The sequence below is a fragment of the Prionailurus bengalensis genome, chromosome B2 (assembly GCF_016509475.1).
Source record: "Prionailurus bengalensis isolate Pbe53 chromosome B2, Fcat_Pben_1.1_paternal_pri, whole genome shotgun sequence".
Classification (NCBI taxonomy): domain Eukaryota; kingdom Metazoa; phylum Chordata; class Mammalia; order Carnivora; family Felidae; genus Prionailurus; species Prionailurus bengalensis.
In genome coordinates, this window is record NC_057349.1 from 74,523,782 (window position 1) to 74,547,499 (window position 23,718).

Sequence of the window (23,718 nt, forward strand, 5' to 3'; positions counted from 1 at the left end):
TAAACAGTTGCGTACAGTTGTTTGTGTAGAAATATGTCTTTATTTCCTGGGAAAGTATTTAGGAATAGGATTCCTAAGTGGTTCATATTGTAAAGGTATGTTAACTTTTTTAAATAACAGCTTTATTAAGATATAATTCCTAGATTCCTCATGTAGTTATTTTTTTAATAGAATGTAGTTTGAATTCTTTTATGAATGAATTTTATAAAATGACTATACCATTTTGATGCAGATTTTTAAATGTATTGTTAACATTTCCTTTTAATGAGTTAATGGAAATTTTAAACAAGTCACTTTATTTCTTTAAAAAATAAATGTCATAATTGAAAAACTATTTGTAACATATCACAGCCAAAGGACTAACTTCATTGTTATTCAAGGAGCTACTATAAATAAATAAGCAACTGTTAACAATCAAGTGGAAAAATGGATTTGAACAGATAATTTACCTAATAGAAATACAAATAAACATATGAAAAGATGCTCTATTACTTATAATAGAAATAAAAATTTACACCAGGATACCAATTGTCATACATCAGATTGGCAAAAATTAAAAAAAAAAAAAAAAGGCATGAGTAAACATGAAAAAACAGAAATTGTCACACATAGCTGGTGAGAATATAAATATACATAACCTTAATGGGAAGCATTCTATTCATGTTGCAAATGCATATCCCCAAGACCCAGAGATTCTACTTTAAGGGATTTATCCTATAATGTACATCTGTATATTATATATTGCAGCATTATTTACAGTAGTAAATACCAACAGTACTAGTGTCTATTGTTAGGAGCCTATTAAAAAATTAGGATTCATCTATGAAATAGAGTATCTCTTTGACCATGAAAAAATAATGAAGCTCTTTATGTAGTGTTAAGAAAAGATCTCCAAAATATATTGTTAAAAGAGAAAAGCAAAGTTTGGGATATATGCATGTGTGTTTTTATTTACTTACATTTCAGAAAATAGTCACCAATAATACTGGTTGCATTGTAGAAAAGAAATCGGTTGGGAGATAGATATGGGAGAGAACTTTTTGCTGTATACTCTTTTGTGTGCCTTAATTTTTTTTTAAGCCCTCATATTTACCTATTTATTCAAAATAATATAAATACATTTAATTAGTGATAAGAAACTGAGAAGCAAACTTTTAGTTATTGGAAAAAATGAACCATTCCATTTGCACAGTAAATATTTCCCAATGTAACAGACAAGAGATGTTAAAGGCTCTTTTATTTCAGGTAGAAGCAGTAAGTACTTCCGTGCAGGACTCAAGTGTACTTGTACAGAGAAGCACACTGGACCTCATACTCTTCTGTTTTCCCTTCCACATGAGTCAGGTAACAACATTAATAATGATATTAACATAAGGAATTCTTTGGAAAATCCTAGATTCCTCATGTAGTTATTTTTTTAGTAGAATTTAGTTTGAATTCTTTTATAAATTTGTAAGTATAATACATAAAAAGCAAATTCCTTTTTCAAGGAGTGGAATTTTTGGGAATTTGGGGGAAAAAAGGGTTTATTGATTTGGGTAAGAACATGGAAATTGAAATTTTAAAATTTCATACCTTTTAAAAAAGTTGTAACCTATGAAAAACAAAAGATAATCATTGCTAACTCTGAGTGAGGCAGGTCTCTGAGACCTAGGTTCACCTAGTTGTTATCTCTGTCATGAGGTTACCTTTTCTTGGTTTGGTGATTTGGTGATGTATGTTAGAACGTTAGCAGTGTTGGCTGTTGGAAAGCCAAATATTCAGTCACTGTGACATTCTCTAGTACTTTTATTACAAATGAGAGCAGTTAACAAATCATGAGTGAAGTGTTTCACTGGTAGAACTTAATTGAATCAATGTTCTCATTTTTAAAGAAATGGTCTAAATTCTTTGGAGCTCTAAACTTTGAAAAGTTATGAGCACCAATATGTGAACATTCAGAATGGTACAACAAAAGTAGTAAGATATGAAGAATTTCTACCTTGGAAAACTTTATTTCTAAAAAGTCATTAGCAGAAAAGACTATTGTTTGGGAGTTTTGTCAGAGCTGTGGTTAGTAGATAAACTGGTGGATTTTCATTATGATTTATCATACTCAGCTTTTTCTTTATTACTTTATTCAGTTTGAAATTGAGTTGTTAATAATTGGAGAATTTTATACTTCATTGCCTATATTGCCCCTAATTAGGAGACAAACTATACTCAGTTTCAATTTTTTTAAATGTTCCGTCCTTAAACCAGAAGCCTTTATTCTGTCTCTGACTTTTCACAGAAACACCTGCTGGGACATCAGTGTAGTCTGAACTTACCAGTATAGGGGTGGGCATACAGCTCACAAGGTAATAATGAGTTTGATTTGAATATGCTAAAATAACGTATATGGCTCAAAAGCTTAAAATGTCTATTATCTGGATCTTTATTGAAAAAAAAATGTATTGACCTTTACTCTTAAACCTTCCCCGTCTTTCTTCCCTTCCAGGCATTCAACATTTTTTACTCCTTCAGTGTACGATAGGTGACTCAATAAAATGTGAGGGATTAAGTCATGGTAGACTTAAACTGGGAAGAACTTAATTTGTAATCTCATTAGACCAATGTTTCTCAACCTTTTGTTTAGCTGAGTTTCCTTCAGTACTTTCTTACTCTACCACCTCTGTATCCCTCCTAGCCAAGAAGATTTTCTCAAGCCTTCCCTTCTATAATTTGTATTATAAAAACAATAGCTACGTTTAAAGTTTTTTTTAAGTATGTACCCTACCCAGAGCCAATATTTTCCACCTATTACCATACCACGTTTTTAGATTATCTGAGAGTATGGGTGAAGTTGTCATCTTTGTTCTCCATTTTCCTCTTTCCGTATCTTGCATATAATTTTAAGCAAATACTGATTGTAATTATAACTTAACAGAGCCTTTATTACCTTGTCCCATAAGTGATTACTGTTAAGAGCTTCAGCGGTTGACAGGTTATTAGACTCTTTTTACTTATTTCATGGAAAGTTGACCCTAATCTCTAACATTTATACCTTTAAGTGAGAATTGTTTTCCATATTAGAAATATGTGGTGATGTCAACAGTAAGCAAGAAGTGACTTCCAGGGCGCTTTGGTGGCTCAGTTGGTTGAGTGTCCAACTCTTGGTTTGAGCTCCAGTCATGATCTCACAGTTCCTGAGATCGAGCCCCATATCCAGCTCTGTGCTGTCAGTGCAGAGCCCGCCTGGGATTCTCTCTCTCTCTCTCTCTCTCTCTGTCCTCTGTCTCCCTGCCTCCAGCCCTGCACATATGCACGCTTTCTCTCTTTCAAATAAATAAATTAAAGAAAAAAAAAAGAAGAAGAAAAAGTAGTGACTTCTTTCTTAAGAATAGTTTTTTTTCTCAAAATAAGATTGGGAGACATTAGTACTTTTCAAGATTTTGTAGCAGTATCTGTAATCTTCATATCTGATGTTAGATAGATCAGCAGTTCTCAAATGCTTTGGTTTTAGGACCCTGTTTTACTCTCTAAAAATATTGAGGATCCTAAAAAAAAAATCTTTTGTTTATGGAGGTTAGATTTATCTATATCATACTAGAAATTAAAACTGACAGATTTTTAAATATTTACTAATTTACTTAAAAGCTAACAGTAACAGAGTTATCATGTTAGTATATATAACATTTTATGAAAGTAGCTCTTCCAACACATTGAAATAATTAGTGAATACAGTAGAAATTTTCCACAGATTTCTTTAATGTATGCTCTAGTATGGAACAAAATGCTCATATCTGCTTTTGCATCCAATTTGTTGTGATTTTTTTCTTTCATTTGAAGTATATGAAAAAAATCTGATCTCACACTGATACGTAATTGGAATAGAGAGGAGTGTTTCAGCAGTCTTTTTGTTGTTGTTAAAACAGCATATTCTTCTTTGATACGACACCATAACTCAATAAGTAGTGTTTTTTTAAAATGTTTATATATTTTGAGAGAGAGCGAGCACCTACACATGAGTGGGAGAGGTAGAGAAAATCCCAAGGAGGCTCTGTGCTGTCAGTGTGGGGCCCAACATGGGACTTGAACCCATGAAACCATGAGAGATCATGACCTGAGCTGAAATCAAGTTTCAGATGCTTAATCAACAGAGCCACCCAAGCATCTTTCAATAAGCTGCAGTTTTTAAAAAATTAGTTGCGGTATGGAATCTGAAACCATATCAATAAACTTTTCATGTTCTGTTTCATGAAAACCTGCTGGTCTTTCTTACCCTTGAATGGATGTTTTACCCAAATATGCTTTTGTAACATCATGGTTGGTTATTTGGAAAATGTTAGTTGCCGAATTATGCAGATCTTTCAAAGGTTAACACAGTAACAACTATCACATTTCTTACTATTCCCACTGATCTCATCAGTAAATTTTTTTAGGTATTGGGAAGCTTTCAAGCCAATTTAATTTAATTCAGTACATACAGTTTCAAGCCAAATAACAGATTTTATCGGGGTGCCTGGTGGGATCAGTCAGTCGAGCATGTGAGTCTTGACCTCAGTGGCGGGGCAGGGTGGGGTGGGGGAGGCAGGAATTAAGTTTGAGCACCAAGTTGGGTGTAGAGACTACTAAAAAATAAAATCTTTAGGGTGCCTGGGTGGCTGAGTCAGTTAAGCATCCACCTCTTGATTTCAGCTCAGGTCATGATTTCATGGTCGTGAAATCAAGCCCTATTTTGGGTTCTGTGCTGGGAGTGGAGCCTACTTAAGATTCTCTCTTTCTCCTGTTACTCCCCTGCTCCTGTCCTCTCTCTCTAAGAAAATAAAATAAAAAATCTTAAAAATTCAGATTTTCTCTTAGAAGCTCTAAATTTATTATTTGTAATGATGAATATGAATTGTTTTGTTGCAGTGACACTTTATTTTTGAGAAAATATGTGCCATGTGTTCAAGCTGGTAATCATAGTTTGTATCAATCACTCCTTCAGGCAAAAGTGGTATTTGATGAAAAAAAAAGCCAATAGTACAGCTCACAATGCAAACAGTCACACAAGTGTTTTTCCTCAAGACATCCATCATTTTTTTTTTTTTTTTTTTGAGAGAGAGACAGAGCGTGAGTGGGGGAGGGACAGAGAGGGAGACACAAAATCTGAAGCAGGCTCCAGGCACCGAGCTGTCAGCACAGAGCCTGACAAGGGGCTCAAACTCAGGGACCACGAGATCATGACCTGAACCGAAGTCAGACACTCAACCTACTGAGCCACCCATGTGCCCCTAGACATCCATCATATATACTTCAGTATATGTCAGAAGTGTTTTGTGTATACTCCCCATTTCATTACACAGGACATGTGTTAAAAGACGTGTGTTCAGGGACTAATATTTAATAAAACAAACTTCTGCTTCATCAACAACGTTCTTGAGTGACACTGGCTTTTTTTTTCTTTGTTTTTAATTTTACTAGAAGTATATGGCAGTAAAGAATACCATGACCACAAGTACGGTAGATGCCACTGCTGTACTGCTTCTTTTCATGCTAAGATGCTGGCAGTTTTACTCAGTATTGCATAATCAGAGCAAATGCCCACACATCAAAAAAGGCAGATAACATTTTGGAATTGTCATGAATATAGTTTTTACCTCGTGGACCCCCTGAAAGAGTCTTAGAGATCCTCAGGAGTTCAGGGACCACACTTTGCGAATTGCTTAGATTAATAAAGACCTCTGTGTTCAGATGAGTGACCATAATTTTTTGGCTATTGATGATCTGTGTTCTGTAACATCTCAGTTGTTTCTCGAAGATTCCTTTAAAACATGTAAGCTGCTTAATACTGTCAAGAAGCATGGCGTAGTAAAAAGTTGACAAGTCTATGATAAAGAAGTCAGTTCTCAAAAATAAAGTTAATTTTTTTGTAAAGTCCATTCTCTATCTAGGTGAGGCAATAACCAGACATTTGAATTTGGCTAAGTACTTAGGCCCTTTTTATTCTAGAGTGATTGTTAGACTAATTGATTTCCACGTTACCTTCTAATGCTCAGGGTCCAAGATTCTCTTTTAAAGTGATTATCTAGAAATAGTCTTTAAATTAATAGCAATTTAACTAGCTGCCTTCCTGTTATCTTTTAACTTCACCTCTTTTAGTGAAAACCAGATCTTCTTTAGTATATTTTTTAAATATCTAATTAAGGCTATTAGGAAGGATGCAAAGAAAAAATATTTTCTCTTTAGAAGATCTTGAGTAACATGAAAAAAATTTGTTAAAACTGGATATGGGCACAAAAAGCATTCATTATATTGTTTTTTATATTTTTCTGTATGTTTGAAATAGTACAAGATAAAAATTTTTAAGAGATCAGGAAATGAAAGGCTTGAAATTGATGGAGATCATGAACATCTAAAGTAATTACCACCAGTTGACACAGCTGTGAATGTAAAAGACTAAAGACATGATTTTCTTGAGTCGGTTCCATCTTACTCCATTTTTTGTTTTGTGTCAGAGCTTGCTAATTCTGGATAGGATAACGAATTTTAAAATGGAGATTAAAATAATTGAGGTATAGTTTCACGTATGCAACTAAACAGCTGCGTTACCTTTTCTTATTGTTCCCTAATCTGTAAAATGGCAATAATCATTCCTGTGTTTGAAGAGTCAGATGAGTCTTCTATGAAACTACCTCATAAGCCCTAAAGTTCTGAGCGTATTGCAAGGTGGTATGTTTTTTAAAGAGGAAAAAAAGAATGTGTTTTTGTATGTGATGAAATACAACTACATCTTTAACTTTTTCAGGCCACTCGACCAGATATGATCAGGATCTTGTCAGCAGCTCTTCATGTAGTACTGAGGAGGGATATGTCCCTGAACCGAAGACTTTATGCATGGCTTCTTGGTAGGTGTTTGATGTGTATGGTCTTAGCTTGGGAAAGATACGGGGAAATTTGCCATACATAAGTATTATCAAGTTTCATGTGTGTCCTAAATGAAGAAATTAATAGTTTGCTTAAATAGGCAATAAAAATGTAAGTAGGATTAATTGTGTATTATATGAAGAAATTTCAAAATCTTCTTAACATTAGAGGCTATTTTAACCCATTCCTGTTTCCTTTGACAAGATTTTTTTCCTCCTATAAATTGAGGCTGTTATACTGTGAGTATGTAGACAAAGAAGGATAAATAAATAATCAAAATAATAACATAATTTCCAAAACTTTGAAGTCATCAAAGGAATCAGAACTATTACTGCTGACCCACACATGGTACCTTACCAGTCTCACACTCAAGCAGTAAGTTCTTTGTTTTTCCATACTTTGAGTGTTTGGCCCGTCCACGACTCCTTACTGCTTAGAGTGAAAAAATAAAATATAACTTATCTTGGATTTTCTGAATCTTCAGTTATTTCACTATTTGTTAGATTGAAAAGAAAAATATTGGATAATGCTGGAAGAATACTATGATACTCACTTATGTATTGAATTGGTTTCCCTTTATTAAACTATCTAAAATGATCTCTCTTGCTGACATTGATTGGGCTACTAACTGGTAAGTGTTTGGTGTTGTTTTTGAGATATTTGGTGTTTTGGTATTTAATGAACAACGGATTTGAGAATTCCAGTATAATTTATTTTGCCATTTGTTTCCATGGAGGTTTTGATAACAATGGTGCTATCATAGGACCCAGAAGCACAAGACACAGTAATCCTGAAGAACATGCTACTTACTATTTCACTACCTTTTCAAAAGAATTGTTGGTCCAGGTAATGAAATGCTTTCATTTTATTTTTTGGTTACTCCCTGATCACTAGAGTTAACAAGTGTAAGACAAGGTCCTGCCTTAATTGAATTAATTCAACACTGAAGGGTGGAGACAAGACTCACAAACTTCCTAAGAATGATTATAACAAGCAAATGATTACAATACAATGAGTAAGTAATCTTAAGATAGACTCATTTCTGTGTCAGTCCAGAGATTGCTTAATTTGTTCTCATAACTTTATTAATACATAGTTACAGCTTCTTACCTGTCTGCCCTGTGAATTGGAGCTCTTCCAAAAATGGGCTAGGACCTCTGTTGTATCCTCTGAAGCCTTGGGAAAATTTGGGTTGCATGAGGAATCTAAATGTGGTAAATCTGCTATTGTAATGGAAAAGTTAAAATGAGCCATACTTTTATATTATTTTTACTTTATATTCAAGGTAACTCAAAGAGATTTGTTGGTATCTGAAGCATTTTTAAATGAGTGAAGTTATAAGAATATAGTTTTGAACTACCAATGGGAAGACAATAGTTTGGAGCATCGATGATGATGTTAAATAGAAACACTTTTTTCTTTTAGGCAAAAATTCAAATAACCATGAATTTATTTTTCTAGATTTTCTTTAACTTTTCCACTTTTTTTCTAGAGCAAATGTAAGCACTCTTTTTTTCTCTCAAGATGGATGAATAAAACCTTTTTTTCCCCCTTAGCAGAGGAAAAAAGCTAACTTCAGTGAAAGAGTTTCAGAAAAGCAATAGATGTAAATCTCCATTACATATGGTCCTATTTAAATTTTTTTCTTAAGAAAAAAGTCTTTGAATCTGTTTATTTAAATGAGTAATGTACTTTTTCTTTTTTAAAGGCAATGGTGGGCATCTTACAAGTGAATGGATTTGGAGAAGAGAGCACTTTAATGCAGGATCTAAAACCTTTTCGTATTTTAATCAGTTTACTTGACAAACCTGAGCTAGGTAATGTATACTGTCATAGGACATAAGATCACATGTGGTTGTTTTGTACTGTCTCATAATAAAAATAAGATAAAAGTCATTATGTAGAAAAATTGCTATATTTTGAGGTGGACTTCAAATACAGGTTCTCAACAATTTCTTGCCTAAAATTTACTCCAGAACATTAAGAAGATACGTATGTATACATCCAACACATATGTTCTCATATTTTACCCTATACTATATATGTAGTAGATAAGTCATTTTAAAGATAATGTCTGAGCTCTTCCTAATCCTGATTAAGTTACTGAAACATTTGTGATCTCTCATGACTGTCCTAGTTCACAAAACTCAAGGACTTGAGCAAAAATATTTGGGTTCTATCCCTCAGCTTGATTCCCTACATCCCCTTTGTTTTGTGTGTTTTCCCTTTCTTCATTGTGTATTTCTTTTATAGTAGATTTATTGGGAAGTTAGTTATGGCACCTGAGACAGAAATTAAGAAAAACCAAAAGTAAGGGTGCCTGGGTTGCTCAGTTGGTTAAGTGTCCAACTTCAGCTCAGGTCATGATCTCACAGCTTGTGAATTAGAGCCCTATGTCAGGCTTTGTGCTGACAGCTCAGAGCCTGGAGCCTGCTTCAGATTCTGTCTTCATCTTTCTGACCCTCCTCTGCTCACTCTCTGTCTCTGTCTCCATCTCTCCTTCTCAGATATAAAAAATAAAACAAAACAAAAAGAAACGCAAAAGTAGCAAATATATATGTCTTCTCACCAACTCTTAAAATAAAAATGAAAAATTTTAAATATAAAAATAACTTGAGTTGTATCAGTGGCTTTGAGAATGTGTTTTAGCTATTGTATAATAATAAATGAAGCTCTTCAAAATTTTTTTAAAGAGATGAGCATCTATTGTAGCAAAGTTTGGCTTTGTGGGTTTTTGTATCATTTAAAAAAACAATAGTAGTAATATAGATAGTATTTCTTGAATCCTCATTATATTCTGGGAACTATGCTACCCACCTTGTAAATATTTTTTCCTAACCCTTGTAACAGCCCTGTAAGTCTGGTATTATTATCCTCATTCTAGATGAGGACATTAAAACTCAAAGACATTAAATAACTTCCCAAGGTTATTGCTGTTAACTGTCAAACACACTTCCTTTGTTCTGTAATTTTTATTATGTCAACCTGTAGTTAAATAACCATTTATTCAGATCAAAATGTGAAGCTCAGTTTAGCATCCAGAAAAATATTTTTCAAATACTTGTTTTAAAGTATCGTTTGATCAGGCTAATTTATAAATAATCATGATTTGTCAGTGCTCATTAATTATTGTCTTTAATATGTATATTAATTTTAGGACCTGTAATTCTGGAAGATGTCCTAATTGAAGTATTTAGAACATTATATTCCCAATGCAAAGCAGAATTGGATCTTCAGATGGAACCACCCTTCAGCAAGGATCATGCTCAGTTAAGCAGGTGGATTACCAAAAAATTAAGCATGATATGAAGATGTCCTCATTCATCATATGAAATTTGTGTTCTGAATGATAAATTTGATTTAAAATATTACCATATTTTGGTAATATGAACTCTCATTACTAACTGCACTGATTTTTTAGGCATTTACAGCCTGACTATATAGTAGAACCAGCACCAGGGTTGGTTCTAACCAGTTAATGTGAAGATACAGATTTCAGGGAATTTATTCACACTGTTCAAACTCACGAGAGATTAATTGCCACATGTCAGTTAATAATGGAAGTTGTACCTTCTTGCGAACTAGGCCTGGTGGTTTGCATGGGGTTGTGCCTCTTGGTTACTCGACACTCTCAGGAGACCAAATCATAATTCAGAAAAAGACTTAAATGTAGAGTTAAACGAATCAAAGGGCACCAAGTGCTCCTTAAACAATTTCTTTTCAAGTTATCATTATTTCTTCTTTCAGTTTTATATATATCTTTTTTTTTTTTTTTTTTTTAATGCCTGGGACAAGTCCTGTAATATTAGTATATCCTCTTCTCTAAGTCAGTGGTAGATTCATGTCAACAAGGTCTTACTTTTTCATTTTTTGTCTACTTTTAGCAGCTTACGTGTTTTCCAGTCTCATCTAACATGACAAAGTCACAAGACTACAGTTTCTTTTACGTAATCTGCGTTCCATTTGTCTCTCCTTGGTGAAGCTTTGGATATAACGTGGGCTTTCCTAAAACACAGTTTTGTATATTTTAATGCAGTTAAAATTTTAACATTTTAACACAGTTTTTGATTTCTATTAAGTATCCGTGGAATCTTTGAGAAGTTAATATTGACTATCCTGATACTCGATTTCATTCTGTACTCTGCCTGATAATTTATATTGCCCCATAGAATATTCAGTTAGTCATTTGTGCTATGACATGCTAGCTGTATTGATAGTACCACAATATATATAAAAACAACTGTTTTCATTATTAGGAGGGGTGGCAGGAGATAGTAGGTAGGTGGGTTGTTAATAGGCCAGAGGGCTCCCACTAGAAATAAGGTATTATTCCTGATGGAGTTTCAGTAATAATGGCAATTTACAGTATTATTTTGTTGTTTTTCAGCTAAGAACAATAATTTGATTGAAACTCACCAAAATAAACTTAACCTTTCTTAAGCAAATTCTGAATAGCACAGGAAAGCAGACAAAATTCTTTCAAAATCAGGGCTGTCAAAATCAAATCACTACTTGGCTTACATGTGCCGGGGAAACAAAAGAATGTAATGCCAGGTTAACAGGCATTCAAAATTCAAAAATAACTTGGTGTTCTTTTGCTGAAGCAGAGCTGTTTTTTTCTCATGGAAGGCTGATTTCTGATCATGATCATACATTTGAGTTATGATAACCTGAATTTGGAAAATACACATAAAGTCATAGAGTGGCAATAGATAAAAATGATTTGTTGCAGTTTTCTCGCTAGCAAGTATTCTAGCAACTACCTGGGAATATGTAAGTAACATTTGCACTCAAATATAATTTTGAAAAAATAAATGTTAACAATTCTTAGTTTTGGTTTGTTTCTTTTTCCTTTTTAGTAAATTAAGGGAAAATAAGAAAACAGCAGAGCTGATTAAAACTGCCAACCTTCTCTTTAATTCCTTTGAGCCTTATTATATGTGGGATTACGTTGCACGTTGGTTTGAAGAATGTTGTAGGTATGTAAAACTGTTTCATTCATTTTATTTTAATAGCATCCAAAGCCAAACTTTTTTTTTAACTTCCTGAGTCTAATGAAAAGAATATTCTTTTATATATTTTACTACTTCTGACAACTATCAATTATTTAGTAGCCATAATCTGACTATGTCATGTCACTCTAGAATATAGAATCCCTGATCATATAAGCTTAGAATTGAACAGGAGTTCAGAAAACGAGTTGTTTAGTCACCAGCATAGATGAAAGATTTTCCCTCTTCAATCTGTAGTAATCCAATTTTTCTTTGTTGTAGAGAAAATGCCAAATTTGTAGCTTCTGATTTAGCACACTTCACCAAAATCGTTCCCATTTTTAATAACAAAAACTTCCTTGGTCATTCTTGTGTTTTTTTAAAATCATAGAACCAGCCCATATTGTCACTGGTGAATGATAAAAACCCTCTACCTCTTACGACATAAAGATTGAAAACCCTAAAATACTGGTGAACCTGAGTAGAATCTCTGTATTCTGCACCAGATCCTCTCAGAACCGGATAAACCCCTCAAGCCTTGGGAGCATATAGTCAGAAAGTAAGCAGGGCGTATGGGTGGCTCAGTTGGTTGAGCGTCTAACTTCAGCTAAGGTCATGATCTCGCAGTTCATGAGTTCGAACCCTGCATTGGCTTCTGTGCTGACAGCTGAGAGCCTGGAGCCTGCTTTGGATTCTGTGTCTTCCTCTCTCTCTGCCCCTCCCTGGCTCACACTCTGTTTTTTCTCTGTCTCTCAAAAATAAATAAATGTTTAAAAAAAATTTAACAGAATGGGAGAAGATATTTGCAAATGACATATCAGATAAAGGGTTAGTATCCAAAACCTAGAAAGAACTTACCAGACTCAACACCCAAAAAACAAATAATCCACTGAAGAAATAGGCAAAAGACATGAATAGACACTTCTCCAAGGACACGTGAAAAATGAAAAAATTCTCAACATCACTCATCATCAGGGAAATACAAATCAAAACCACCATGAGATACCACCTTACACCTGTCAGAATGGCTAATATTGGGGCGCCTGGGTGGCTCGGTCGGTTGAGCGTCCGACTTCGGCTCAGGTCATGATCTCGCAGTCCGTGAATTCGAGCCCCGCGTCGGGCTCTGTGCTGACAGCTCAGAGCCTGGAGCCTGTTTCAGATTCTGTGTCTCCCTCTCTCTGACCTTCCCCTGTTCATGCTTTGTCTCTCTCTGTCTCAAAAATAAATAAACGTTAAAAAAAAAAATTTTTTTTTAAAAAAAAGAATGGCTAATATTAACAACTCAGGCAACAGATGTTGGTGAGGATGCAGTGAAAGAGGATCTCTTTTGCACTGCTGGTGGGAATGCAAACTGGTGTAGCCACTCCGGAAAACAGTATGGAGGTTCCTCAAAAAACTAAAAACAGAACTACCCTACAACCTGGCAATTGCACTACTAGGCATTTATCCACAGGTACAGGTGTGCTGTTTCGAAGGGACACATGCACCCCTATGTTTACAGCAGCACTATCAACAATAGCCAAAGTATGGAACGAGCCCAAATGTCCATTGATGGATGAATGGATAAAGAAGATGTGGTATATATATACAATGGAGTATTCCTCAGCAATCAAAAAGAATGAAATCTTGTCATTTGCAATGACGTGGATGGAATTGGAGGGTATTATGCTAAGTGAAATTAGTCAGTCAGAGAAAAACAAAAATCCTATGACTTCACTCATATGAGGACTTTAAGAGACAAAACAGATGAAAATAAGGGAAGGGAAACAAAAAGAATACAAAAACAGAAGGGGACAAAACAGAAAAGACTCATAAATATGGAGAACAAACTGAGGGTTACTAGAGGGGTTGTGGGAGGGGGGATGGGCTAAATGGGTAAGGGGCATTAAGGAATCTACTCCTGAAATCATTGTTTCACTATATGCTAACTAATTTGGATGTAAATTTTAAAAAATATAAAAAGAAAATTAAAAATTTTTTAAAAAGTAAGGATATATGATCTCAGATTTAGAAGTCTTAAAAATATAAAACATTAATCCCTTTAATGATTTAGAAAATTGTTTGCTTACTTATTCAATAGATAATGAGCACCTAGGTATATAGACAGTCCCTGTCTTCAAAGACCTTCTAGCGGGAACAAGTAAAACACGGACATATTATTTCTAGTATTAAAGTTACAGATACCTTCATAGATTACAATGTGGTAGGGTGTTGAGGAATTACGAACGTGTTTTTGCTACATAGCCCTGACCTGAGTTTCCACCTTCATTCACACTCATCCACCCTTCTTTACCCATCTGTACTATTCCCTGAACACATATTGACTGAGCCTTTACTCATGCTGCTGAGCCTTCACTTGTGCTATTTCTTTGAAAATATTCTTCCCCCTAGCCCATCTGGGAGGTCCTGTAGAGAGGTGACCCCACCTTTCCGAAGCCTTCCATGACTCCTTCAAATCTCCCATCAGAATCAGTTCATCCTACACTGTTACACTTATTTGTCTGTATGTTTATATTTCTTGCTGGTTAGGGACTCTGTCATATTCTTTGTCTTTAGAGTGTAGGGCAATGTATGATCGTATAGAACTAATATTTAAAGTGAATGTTGGAGGAATGATCTTTACAACTTAGATCAGAAGAGGCTTCCTAGAGGAGGTAACATTTGATCTCAAACCTTGAAGGATAGATGCATTCTGGATTTGGGAGACTGGGGTTGAGGGAGGACGGCACATCAGGAGTAAAAGTTGGTATAAAGAGACCCTGAGGTTATAAATCAAATCACAAATAATCCACTTTAACTAGGAGATATTATGTGTAGAGGGAGCAGTGGGAAGTCCAAAAAAGATCCACCCAGAACACTTGGAAGTGCAGGATGGGAGTTCCAGGGAGAGTGTAAGCCGAGGAATCTTGCTTTGGAAAATTTTCGCTTAGAGGTACAGTAGTGTCCTGTGGGAAAGGAATGTTCACAAGAACATCACTGTGTGTATGCCCCAGTGTTGACTCTCATTAAAAAAGAAAGTGAGGTATGTATGATATGAATATTCATATCACCTAATAGTATACTTGATAAAGTGAATTTTGTCTTTTTAGGAGGACACTGCATGCCAGACTTCAGATTGGGCCTGGAGATAGTAGTGAGTCATCTGAGTTACAGCTGACCAATTTCTGCTTACTGGTGGATTTTTTGTTGGATATAGTTTCTTTGGTAAGACGACCTTGGTAAAAAAAAGTATTGAGGAATGTAATAACATAGTTCAGATATTTTCATGTTGGAGACCTCATCCTTAAATAAATTTCATCTTTAAAGTTAAATTGATTACTTTTCCTTTTGGCATAGCTTTTTTTTTTTTTTCTTAAACTTTTCCAAATGTTTTTCCTCAGACATATATAATACATATATAAGTTTTATGTGATATGTGGAATATACGTCATAATTGCTTGTTATTGTAGTCTTAAATGTTTAGTGTATAGTGGTCTAATACTGCATTTGTGCTCACTGAAGACTGTTGGAAACCTTTTCTCCTTTTCTCTCCTCAAATCTTTGCTTTCTCATTTTGAAGCCTACTAGAAGTATGAGGGTGTTGTGTCAGGTATGACATTCAGCCTATTTTGTCTTTAACTGGTTGCATTCACATTTTTTGTATTATTATTTTGGTAAATTAGATAAAACTGGGATTTTATAATATATACCTTGAGGTACATAAATTGAGAATTTGGGAATCGAAATTTTGTAAATCAGTAATAAAATGACCATACCATATTAATTAAGTGCATGATACCTATATAATATTACAGATGAGTAAAATTATTTGTGTTGTATAGATTAAAAATAAATAGGGTTATACATTATATAAATTTTTGTCATTTTACTTTCATCTTCAGGAGACTTATATTGAAATCCAGACTGAACACTTGCCCCAGTTGCTCCTCAGGATGATTTCTGCCCTGACAAGCCATCTCCAGACATTACACTTGTCTGAACTCACAGATTCACTCAGGCTCTGCTCAAAGATCCTTAGCAAGGTGCAACCTCCACTCTTGTCTGCCAGCACTGGAGGTGTGTTGCAGTTTTCAAGTGGGCAGAACAACTCAGTCAAAGAGTGGGAAGACAAAAAGGTAATGTTTGCTATTATTTTTGTTACTAGACCAATTACATTTCTTCAGAGCAGAATAGTTTATACATACTCATTTAAATATTAGCGAATGATGGGGCACCAGGGTGGCTCAGTCTGTTAAGCGCCCAACGCTTGGTTTCGGCTCAGGTCATGATCACATCATTCGTGACTTTGAGCCCTACATCGGACTCTGTGCTAACAACACGGAGCCTGCCTGGTATTCTCTCTCTCCCCCTCTCTCTGCCCCTCCTCTGCACTCTCTGTCTCTCAAAATAAATAAAATTTAAAAAAAATTTTTTTTTAAATATTAGTGAATATTTTCTAGACCTAAATGTGGCAGTAGACAGTCTTGTAGGCTTTTGGCAATTTTAACGGTCTTTATCAGCTCTCCACTGGAAGTATAATGCAAGTAGCATATGTAATTTTTAATTTTCCAGTAGCCACATTAAAAAATAGAAACAGGTGAAAATATTTTAATTATATTTTATTTAGCCCAATATAGATGATAATCATTTTAACCCTGTAACCAACACAAAATTGATGTAATATTTAAAAGGTGAGATATTTTACATTCTTTTTTGTACGAAGTCTTCAAAATTCCAGTGTGTATTTTATACTTAACAGCATTGAAAATTAAAATTTTTATCAGAAATACTTGATGTATATTTTTTATAAAGTTTATATTTGAAAAGTTAGATTTACATATCCAAATTGTCCTAAACATATTTAAAAGTTTTATCATAACTAAATTAGGTATTACTTTCTGAATTTCAATTTAAATTAATTGAAAAAATTTAGTTCATCTGTTCAGATCAGCCATAATACAAGAGCTCAGTAGCCACATGTGACTAGTAGCTATAGCTACCATACTGGACAGCAGGTTTATAATCTAAACTTTAGTGGTCCTTTTCATATATACACTAATTTGATGTGCTCTTCTTGAAATCCAGAATCTCTTTTACCCTCCTCAGTCTTCTAGATTTTTAATGCTTTATGATGTTGAATAAAATTACAGTAATTTTAATGTCTGGCCAAGTAGCATACTTAAAATACCTGTGATACACTTATGGAAAAAAACACCTATATAATTCCATTGAATTTAGCCATTGTGGTACTATGTTAAAACAAGGATTTAAAATTTTCTAGTATTTTGAGTTCATTACCTAAATCCTGGGTTTGTATTGTTGCCCTTACTTTTTTTTTTCTAGTTGCTTTTTTTTTTTTCCCCCCCAGCCAGGCAAAACGTTTTATCATCAGGATAGTCTAATACAACCTTTCCCATCAAGTATTAACCCTAAAACGTTTTTGTTGGACTTTTTAAATATTTTGCTCTTCGTGTATGAAATGAATGTGACTGACCCGTGATCAATTTAAATATATCCCAGGATTATCAGGCATAAACTAAAACCAATCTCTTACTTTCTTTCCTGTTTGCTTGTTATTTATATGTGATATATATTGATTCTGTTGTAGGAAAATTCATTTTGTTCTGCTAGTTTTCTTTAATATATACTTCTAGGATCTTCGAAATTAAACTAAAATAGTTACTAATTGCTTTTTTGTTGTTGTTGAGTGAAATTCATTCAAGTAAAGGAGGACCTTAGCATTCTCTTGATAGCATATTCAAATATGTGAATATTAACTATGTCGAAAACAAGTGGAGGGGTGCCTGGGTGGCGCAGTCGGTTAAGCGTCCGACTTCAGCCAGGTCACGATCTCGCGGTCCGTGAGTTCGAGCCCCGCGTCGGGCTCTGGGCTGATGGCTCAGAGCCTGGAGCCTGTTTCCGATTCTGTGTCTCCCTCTCTCTCTGCCCCTCCCCCGTTCATGCTCTGTCTCTCTCTGTCCCAAAAATAAATAAACGTTGAGAAAAAAAAAATTTTTTAAAAAAAAAAAGAAAACAAGTGGAGGCACTTATTGATGGTTACAGGTTAAGGTAAATAGGAATATCCATTCATATTAAATAAAGGACAAATAATATACTTTTGTTTTTGTTTTGTTTTGAGAGAGAGAGAGAGAGAGGGCACAAGTGAGCAAGGGGCACAGAGGGGGAGAGAAGCAGAGCTCACCCAGGGCTCGTACTTTTTTTTTTTTTTTTAATGTAATGGTATGTTAACCTGGGAGTATGCTTTTCCCTCTCTCTTTGGTTCTCTTCTATATTCTCGGGCCATATATGTTCTTTCCTATTTTTTACGGAAGCACAATGGTTATTATCTTCACTGAAGTGTCTAAAATTTATCATATTTGAAAGCTGAGGGTATTTTCTTTATTTCTTTTTATTTAAAGTGTAAGTGAAACAATAATTCATTAAAAATGAATCTATTTTTGTCTCCGTGCACTTAGTACACTTTTGTAAGATCAGTGTATTGGATCTCTATACCCCTATGTCCAAAATATGTCATGTCTTTCTCTCTTCAGAAAGACATTTTACTATAAAATAATCTGAAACATAGTTATATGATATAGACCATGCAACTAAATATTATAAATGTATATAAGTTTAACTGAATTTGTAGCTTAAATTCTATTAATAAATGTCCGTTGTTTTACGATCCTTATGTGAAAAAGATCAATACAGAAATAGCAATAAGCTAATGACAATTTTATCATTTAAATAGGACTTCTTTTTAAAAATGTATTAGTAGTACAAGGTTTTAGATGGTTGTTAAAGGTTGACAGTTCGGTTCTGATACCTGCCTGTAAACTTTGTCATTATAATATGAAAAGTTCTCATAATAGTGATAAGCTATGAAAAAAATATCATGAAGTTTAGAATCACCTAAGCTAAGCTTTCCTAATAACTTTTAACCTTATTTGATGTATAACCTTGGGCAAGTTTTGTTTTTAACTTCCCTGAGCCCTCAGTGTTCTTAGCTTTGAAATAGAGAAAACAGCCTCTCTTTATCCAGCATGCACTCTGCATAGCCAGTGATCCAGTGGTGAAGTTGGCACAGTCCCTGCCTTCCTGACCCGTTTTTGCTAGTTGGGAGACACATATTAAACAAATAATTGCACACTTAATTACAGTCATGATAAATAAATGAAGGAGAATATAGAGTGGTAAGAATGTGGAAAATGCAGTGATGTGACCTAGACTGTGGGCCTAAAAGGCTTTCTTGAGGAAGGGTTGTTTGAGTAAAGCCCTAGAGAAACTGGGGTGGAATGAGGTAGAAAGGAGAGAGTGCTTGGGAGAGGAAGAAACATTCCCCAAGGCTCTTGGGCAGAAAGGAACACTGTGCACACAGTGAGGGAGAGATAAGTCTTCAGGTAGGCAGGGACCAGGTAATGCAGAGCCTTTTCACTCTAGCGGGGCTTTTATTCTTTATCTTAGGAGCAGTGGGAAGACACTGAAGGGTAGAAGCAAGCAACATAATAAGACTTCTATAAGAGATAAATTACTTTGCAGTATGGAGCATGGATCTCAGAAACAAAGTGGATGTGGGGAGACCTGCAGTAGTGCAGGTGAGAGGTGGTGGTAATGTGCTGACAAGATGCGGGAGTGAACACACAGGAATGGATGGATTAGCCAGACATTTAAGAGAAAAATTCAGGGTGCCTGGGTGGCTCAGTCGGTTAAGCAGTTAAGCATCCTACTCTTGATTTCGGCTCAGGTCATGGTCTCACAGTTCGTGAGATCAAGCCCCACATCAGGCTCCTCACTAGGCTTGGAGACTGCTTAAGATTATTTCTCCGCCCCTCCCTGCTCACTTGTGTGCATGTGCGCTCTCTTTCTCTCTCTCTCAAAATAAATTAAAAAAAAAAAATCAGACCTAGTAATAGTTTGGTAAGGGTAATAAGTGATCACAAACATTTTTTGAATGTTTATGTACAAACTGGCAGGTACTAGGGGCGCCTGGGTGGCTCAGTCGGTTGAACGGCCGACTTCGGCTCAGGTCATGATCTCGCGGTCCGTGAGTTCGAGCCCCGCGTCGGGCTCTGTGCTGACAGCTCAGAGCCTGGAGCCTGCTTCAGATTCTGTGTCTCCCTCTCTCTGACCCTCCCCCGTTCATGCTCTGTCTCTCTCTGTCTCAAAAATAAATAAATGTTAAAAAAAAAAATCAAACTGGCAGGTACTAAACCACGTGCTTTAGATATACTGTTTTACTTAATTCTCATAGCAACTGTAAAATGTAGGAACTATTGTTATCTCCACTATACTTATCAGGAAACTGAGGTTTTAGAGAGGTTAAATAACTTGCCAAGCTAGTAAGTGGCTGAACCTTAGTTGACTCATGGCCAGTACTCTTAACCACTATTCTGAAGTGGATGTAGGGGAAGTGCCAAGGAAAGATGGAGAAGATCCCAGGGATCACCCCTAGATTTCCGTCTTCTGATTTGATGAATGGTGATGTCATTTACTGAAGCAAGGAACAGTGGGTGAGGCCCAGCTTTGTAGCAGCAGAACAATTAGTTTGTATCTTCTGTAATCTTCAATAATATCCCTTTTTAGTCACTAAAAAGTAATCTCATTCAAGTTCACATTATGCTCTGGCAAAGTCCCCAAGCAATTCATGATATGTACAACTTTTGTTTCCTTAAACTAAACCCAAAAATATGTTTGATGATTGTACTTATCCAGTCTTTGTAGGAAGGGGACGATTAATTCATTCCAGCTCTATTCCAGTACCTGGTCCATTTTTGTTTATATTATAACTTATTGTCTTCTCCCTTAGATTACAAACTATCTTTTTGTTCCTGGTACACAATACAGTGTCTGCCATGTAACATAGGTTCAGTAACTGTTAAAAGAATGTAAGATTAATGGTAACCATTTAAATAGCATTTTACACATTTCACATAGAAATTTCACATTCATGATTATTGAACAGATGACCTATTAGAATTTATTTCTAGTTTTTAAAATGTCTCATTCCTTGCCTCATTTAGACATTAGGAAAGTGATTTCGTGAAGCAGATTGAATAAATTGTCAGTTGTTTGAAAATAGGGATATAGATGTTAGAGATTTGTGCTATATGCATATTTTGCCTTCAAAAACCAAATCTTTGCATACAGCAAATAATTCTTAATGAGTTTATTTTTAATGTTTTAATTTTATTTTTGAGAGAGAGAGCACAAGCTGGGGAGGGTCAGAGAGAGAGGGAGACAGAGGATCTGAAGCAGGCTCTGCACTGTCAGCGCAGATGAGGGGCCCAAACTCATGAACCATGAGACAGTGACCTCAGCTGAAGTCAGATGCTTAACTGACTGAGCCACCCTGGTGCCCCGAGTTTATTTTAATATATTCATTAGAACTGTACCAGTATTCCCTATTGATTATCATAGAAATATGAATCAGTTGTAGAAACTGCTCTAAGATTCAGCCGAACGTGTAGATTAAGTTTTGAATCATGTAATCTAAACTGACTTCTCTCAATGTGGCCATTTCTAATTTTTGATTTCTAATATATGCATTTAATCACTTAGCCTTTGCTGTTTTTAATCACTACCAGGTATCATCAGTGTCTCTTGAAAATCCTACTGAAGTATTTGAAGATGGAGAAAACCCACCAAGCAGTCGATCATCAGAGAGTGGATTTACTGAGTTTATACAGTATCAAGCAGACCGAAGTGATGATATCGACAGAGACCTGAGTGAGGGGCAGGGGACAGCTGCCATTCCCATCGGTAGCACATCCTCTGAGACCGAAACGGCCTCCACCGTAGGATCTGAAGAAACCATCATCCAGGCCCCTTCCATAGTCACCCAGGGGACAGCACCCCGAAGTGGGAAGACAGCCCAAAAAACTGCAATGCAATGTTGCTTGGAGTATGTGCAGCAGTTTCTCACTAGACTTATCAACCTCTACATCATTCAGGGCAACTCTTTTTCTCAGGCTTTGGCTACAGAGCATTCAGGGGATCTCAGTAGAGAGCAAGAAGAGACTTCAAAATGGGATAGGGATTCCCATGGAGATGTAAAGGAGAGAAACATAAGTAAACAGAAAACTTCAAAAGAATACCTTTCCGCCTTCCTTTCTGCCTGCCAGCTCTTCCTGGAGTGCTCCAGTTTCCCAGTTTACATTGCTGAGGGGAACCATACTTCAGACCTACATTCTGAGAAGTCTGAGACTGGTAAGGTCATCTTGGTTTTATTTATATTTGAATCTTTTTTATAGCATGCTTTTTATTTACTTTTTTTTTTAAAGCACTCAGAATTAAAACTAAGATTTTTTTTTAGCCAGTTCATTTTTTAAAGTGTTATTTTAATTTGTAGATTTTTTAAAATTATTTATTATTTTGAGAGAGCGCAAAAGTAGGGGAGGGACAGAGAGAGAGAGAATCCCAGGCAGGCTCTGCATGATAGGTGCAGTGCCCAATGCAGGGCTTGAACTCACGAACTCTGAGATCATGACCTAAGCTGAATTCAGATGCTTGACTTGACTGTACCACCCCTAATTTTTTTAGGCACCCCTAGTATTTTTAATGAAATATTGTCTTTATGGGGAGATAATACATGTTGGCATATTGGAAAATTTTGTGATTTTGATGTCCTTCACAGTGTACTTACAAGTGAGTTGAAGGTAAGAAGGAAATTAACTTCTTTCTCTGGAGAAAAGTAACATATCATTTAGATCCATTGGTTTCCTTTATTAAGACTAATATCATAAGTGTTTACCATTATTTAAATTTTTATATATGCACACAGAGTGCAGTGAGTGAGTACTACATAATATCTGTTGATTAATATACTGTCTTTTAGGACAGGGGAATACATTGTATTATGTGGCATAAGAAAATTACATACTAAAAAAGTTTATGGGATTCTTGTTGCTGTTTTATTTTCTTAAAGCTCCAGTCTAGGTGAGAAACCTTGGTTTTACTAACAGATCAAGGCCTAAAGGTGTTGAGAAGAGGTGCTTTGTTTTGAAATGTACCTGGACGTTGGTGTATGTGTGAAAGGTTTAGTGTGATGAACTCCATCTTCCATCTTTTGTTTCAGACTGGGAGCACGTGCAGCCTCCACTGTGGCTCCAGACCCTGATGAACGCTTGCAGCCAAGCAAGCGATTTCAGTGTGCAGAGTGTTGCTATTTCATTAGTCATGGACCTGGTGGGACTGACTCAGTCTGTGGCCATGGTCACTGGGGAGAACATCAACAGTGTGGAGCCTGCACAGCCCTTAAGTCCAAACCAGGGAAGAGTGGCGGTAGTTATTAGACCTCCCCTCACTCCAGGCAATCTGAGATACATTGCTGAGAAGACTGAATTTTTCAAGGTAAATTCTGGGGAATACATGCATGACTAAGGTGGTACTTGACTTAGATTGCTTACCAGAGATCTGAAAGATGATAATCAGGCTTCGTTGAATACCTGTTAATATTACAATGTCTAGAAAAAGATACCACACTTCATCTGTACTGCTTTGCCAATCTTGTCCCCAGTTTTGCTAGAGGGAAAAAGGATGAGAGGAGATGAGGATGAGGTTAGGGAAGGCAAGTATTAAGGCTCCAAAGCCACGGAAGGAGTAATTTCAGCTAAAAAAGAGGTTAAGTCCATTTATACAATAAAACTTACTTCGACATGACGTGCTTATGACACTTTTGCTTTTCGTAGAGTATAATCTCAGCTCTCCAAAACTCCCAGGAAAAATTTTTCTGACTCTGTATTGTTTGATTATCATCTGTGGTATATGATGCCATTCAGAGAAAAAAAAAATGTGCAGTTTTTGATTTTTATCACAGCAGTATAGATGATACCCTCTACATAGAAAGAATATTAAGTATATTGGATTGTATTACATC

The 23,718-nt window shown here is 35.5% G+C and overlaps 1 protein-coding gene across 6 annotated transcripts in view; it reads left to right on the forward strand.

Moving 5' to 3' along the window:
- DOP1A (DOP1 leucine zipper like protein A) overlaps positions 1-23,718 on the forward strand; it is a 110,225-nt gene that overhangs the window by 47,901 nt on the left and 38,606 nt on the right. For 2 of the 6 annotated variants that reach the window (XM_043592991.1, XM_043592994.1), the window contains exons 6-16: positions 1,246-1,344; positions 6,752-6,851; positions 7,607-7,716; positions 8,579-8,687; positions 10,028-10,148; positions 11,730-11,849; positions 14,954-15,068; positions 15,424-15,453; positions 15,746-15,979; positions 21,428-22,049; positions 22,918-23,192. In XM_043592991.1, the coding sequence (XP_043448926.1) occupies positions 1,246-1,344; positions 6,752-6,851; positions 7,607-7,716; positions 8,579-8,687; positions 10,028-10,148; positions 11,730-11,849; positions 14,954-15,068; positions 15,424-15,453; positions 15,746-15,979; positions 21,428-22,049; positions 22,918-23,192 (1,935 nt within the window). The remainder of the gene's footprint in view (positions 1-1,245; positions 1,345-6,751; positions 6,852-7,606; positions 7,717-8,578; positions 8,688-10,027; positions 10,149-11,729; positions 11,850-14,953; positions 15,069-15,423; positions 15,454-15,745; positions 15,980-21,427; positions 22,050-22,917; positions 23,193-23,718) is intronic. The other 4 variants (XM_043592992.1, XM_043592995.1, XM_043592993.1 and 1 more) reach the window with 2 other exon arrangements.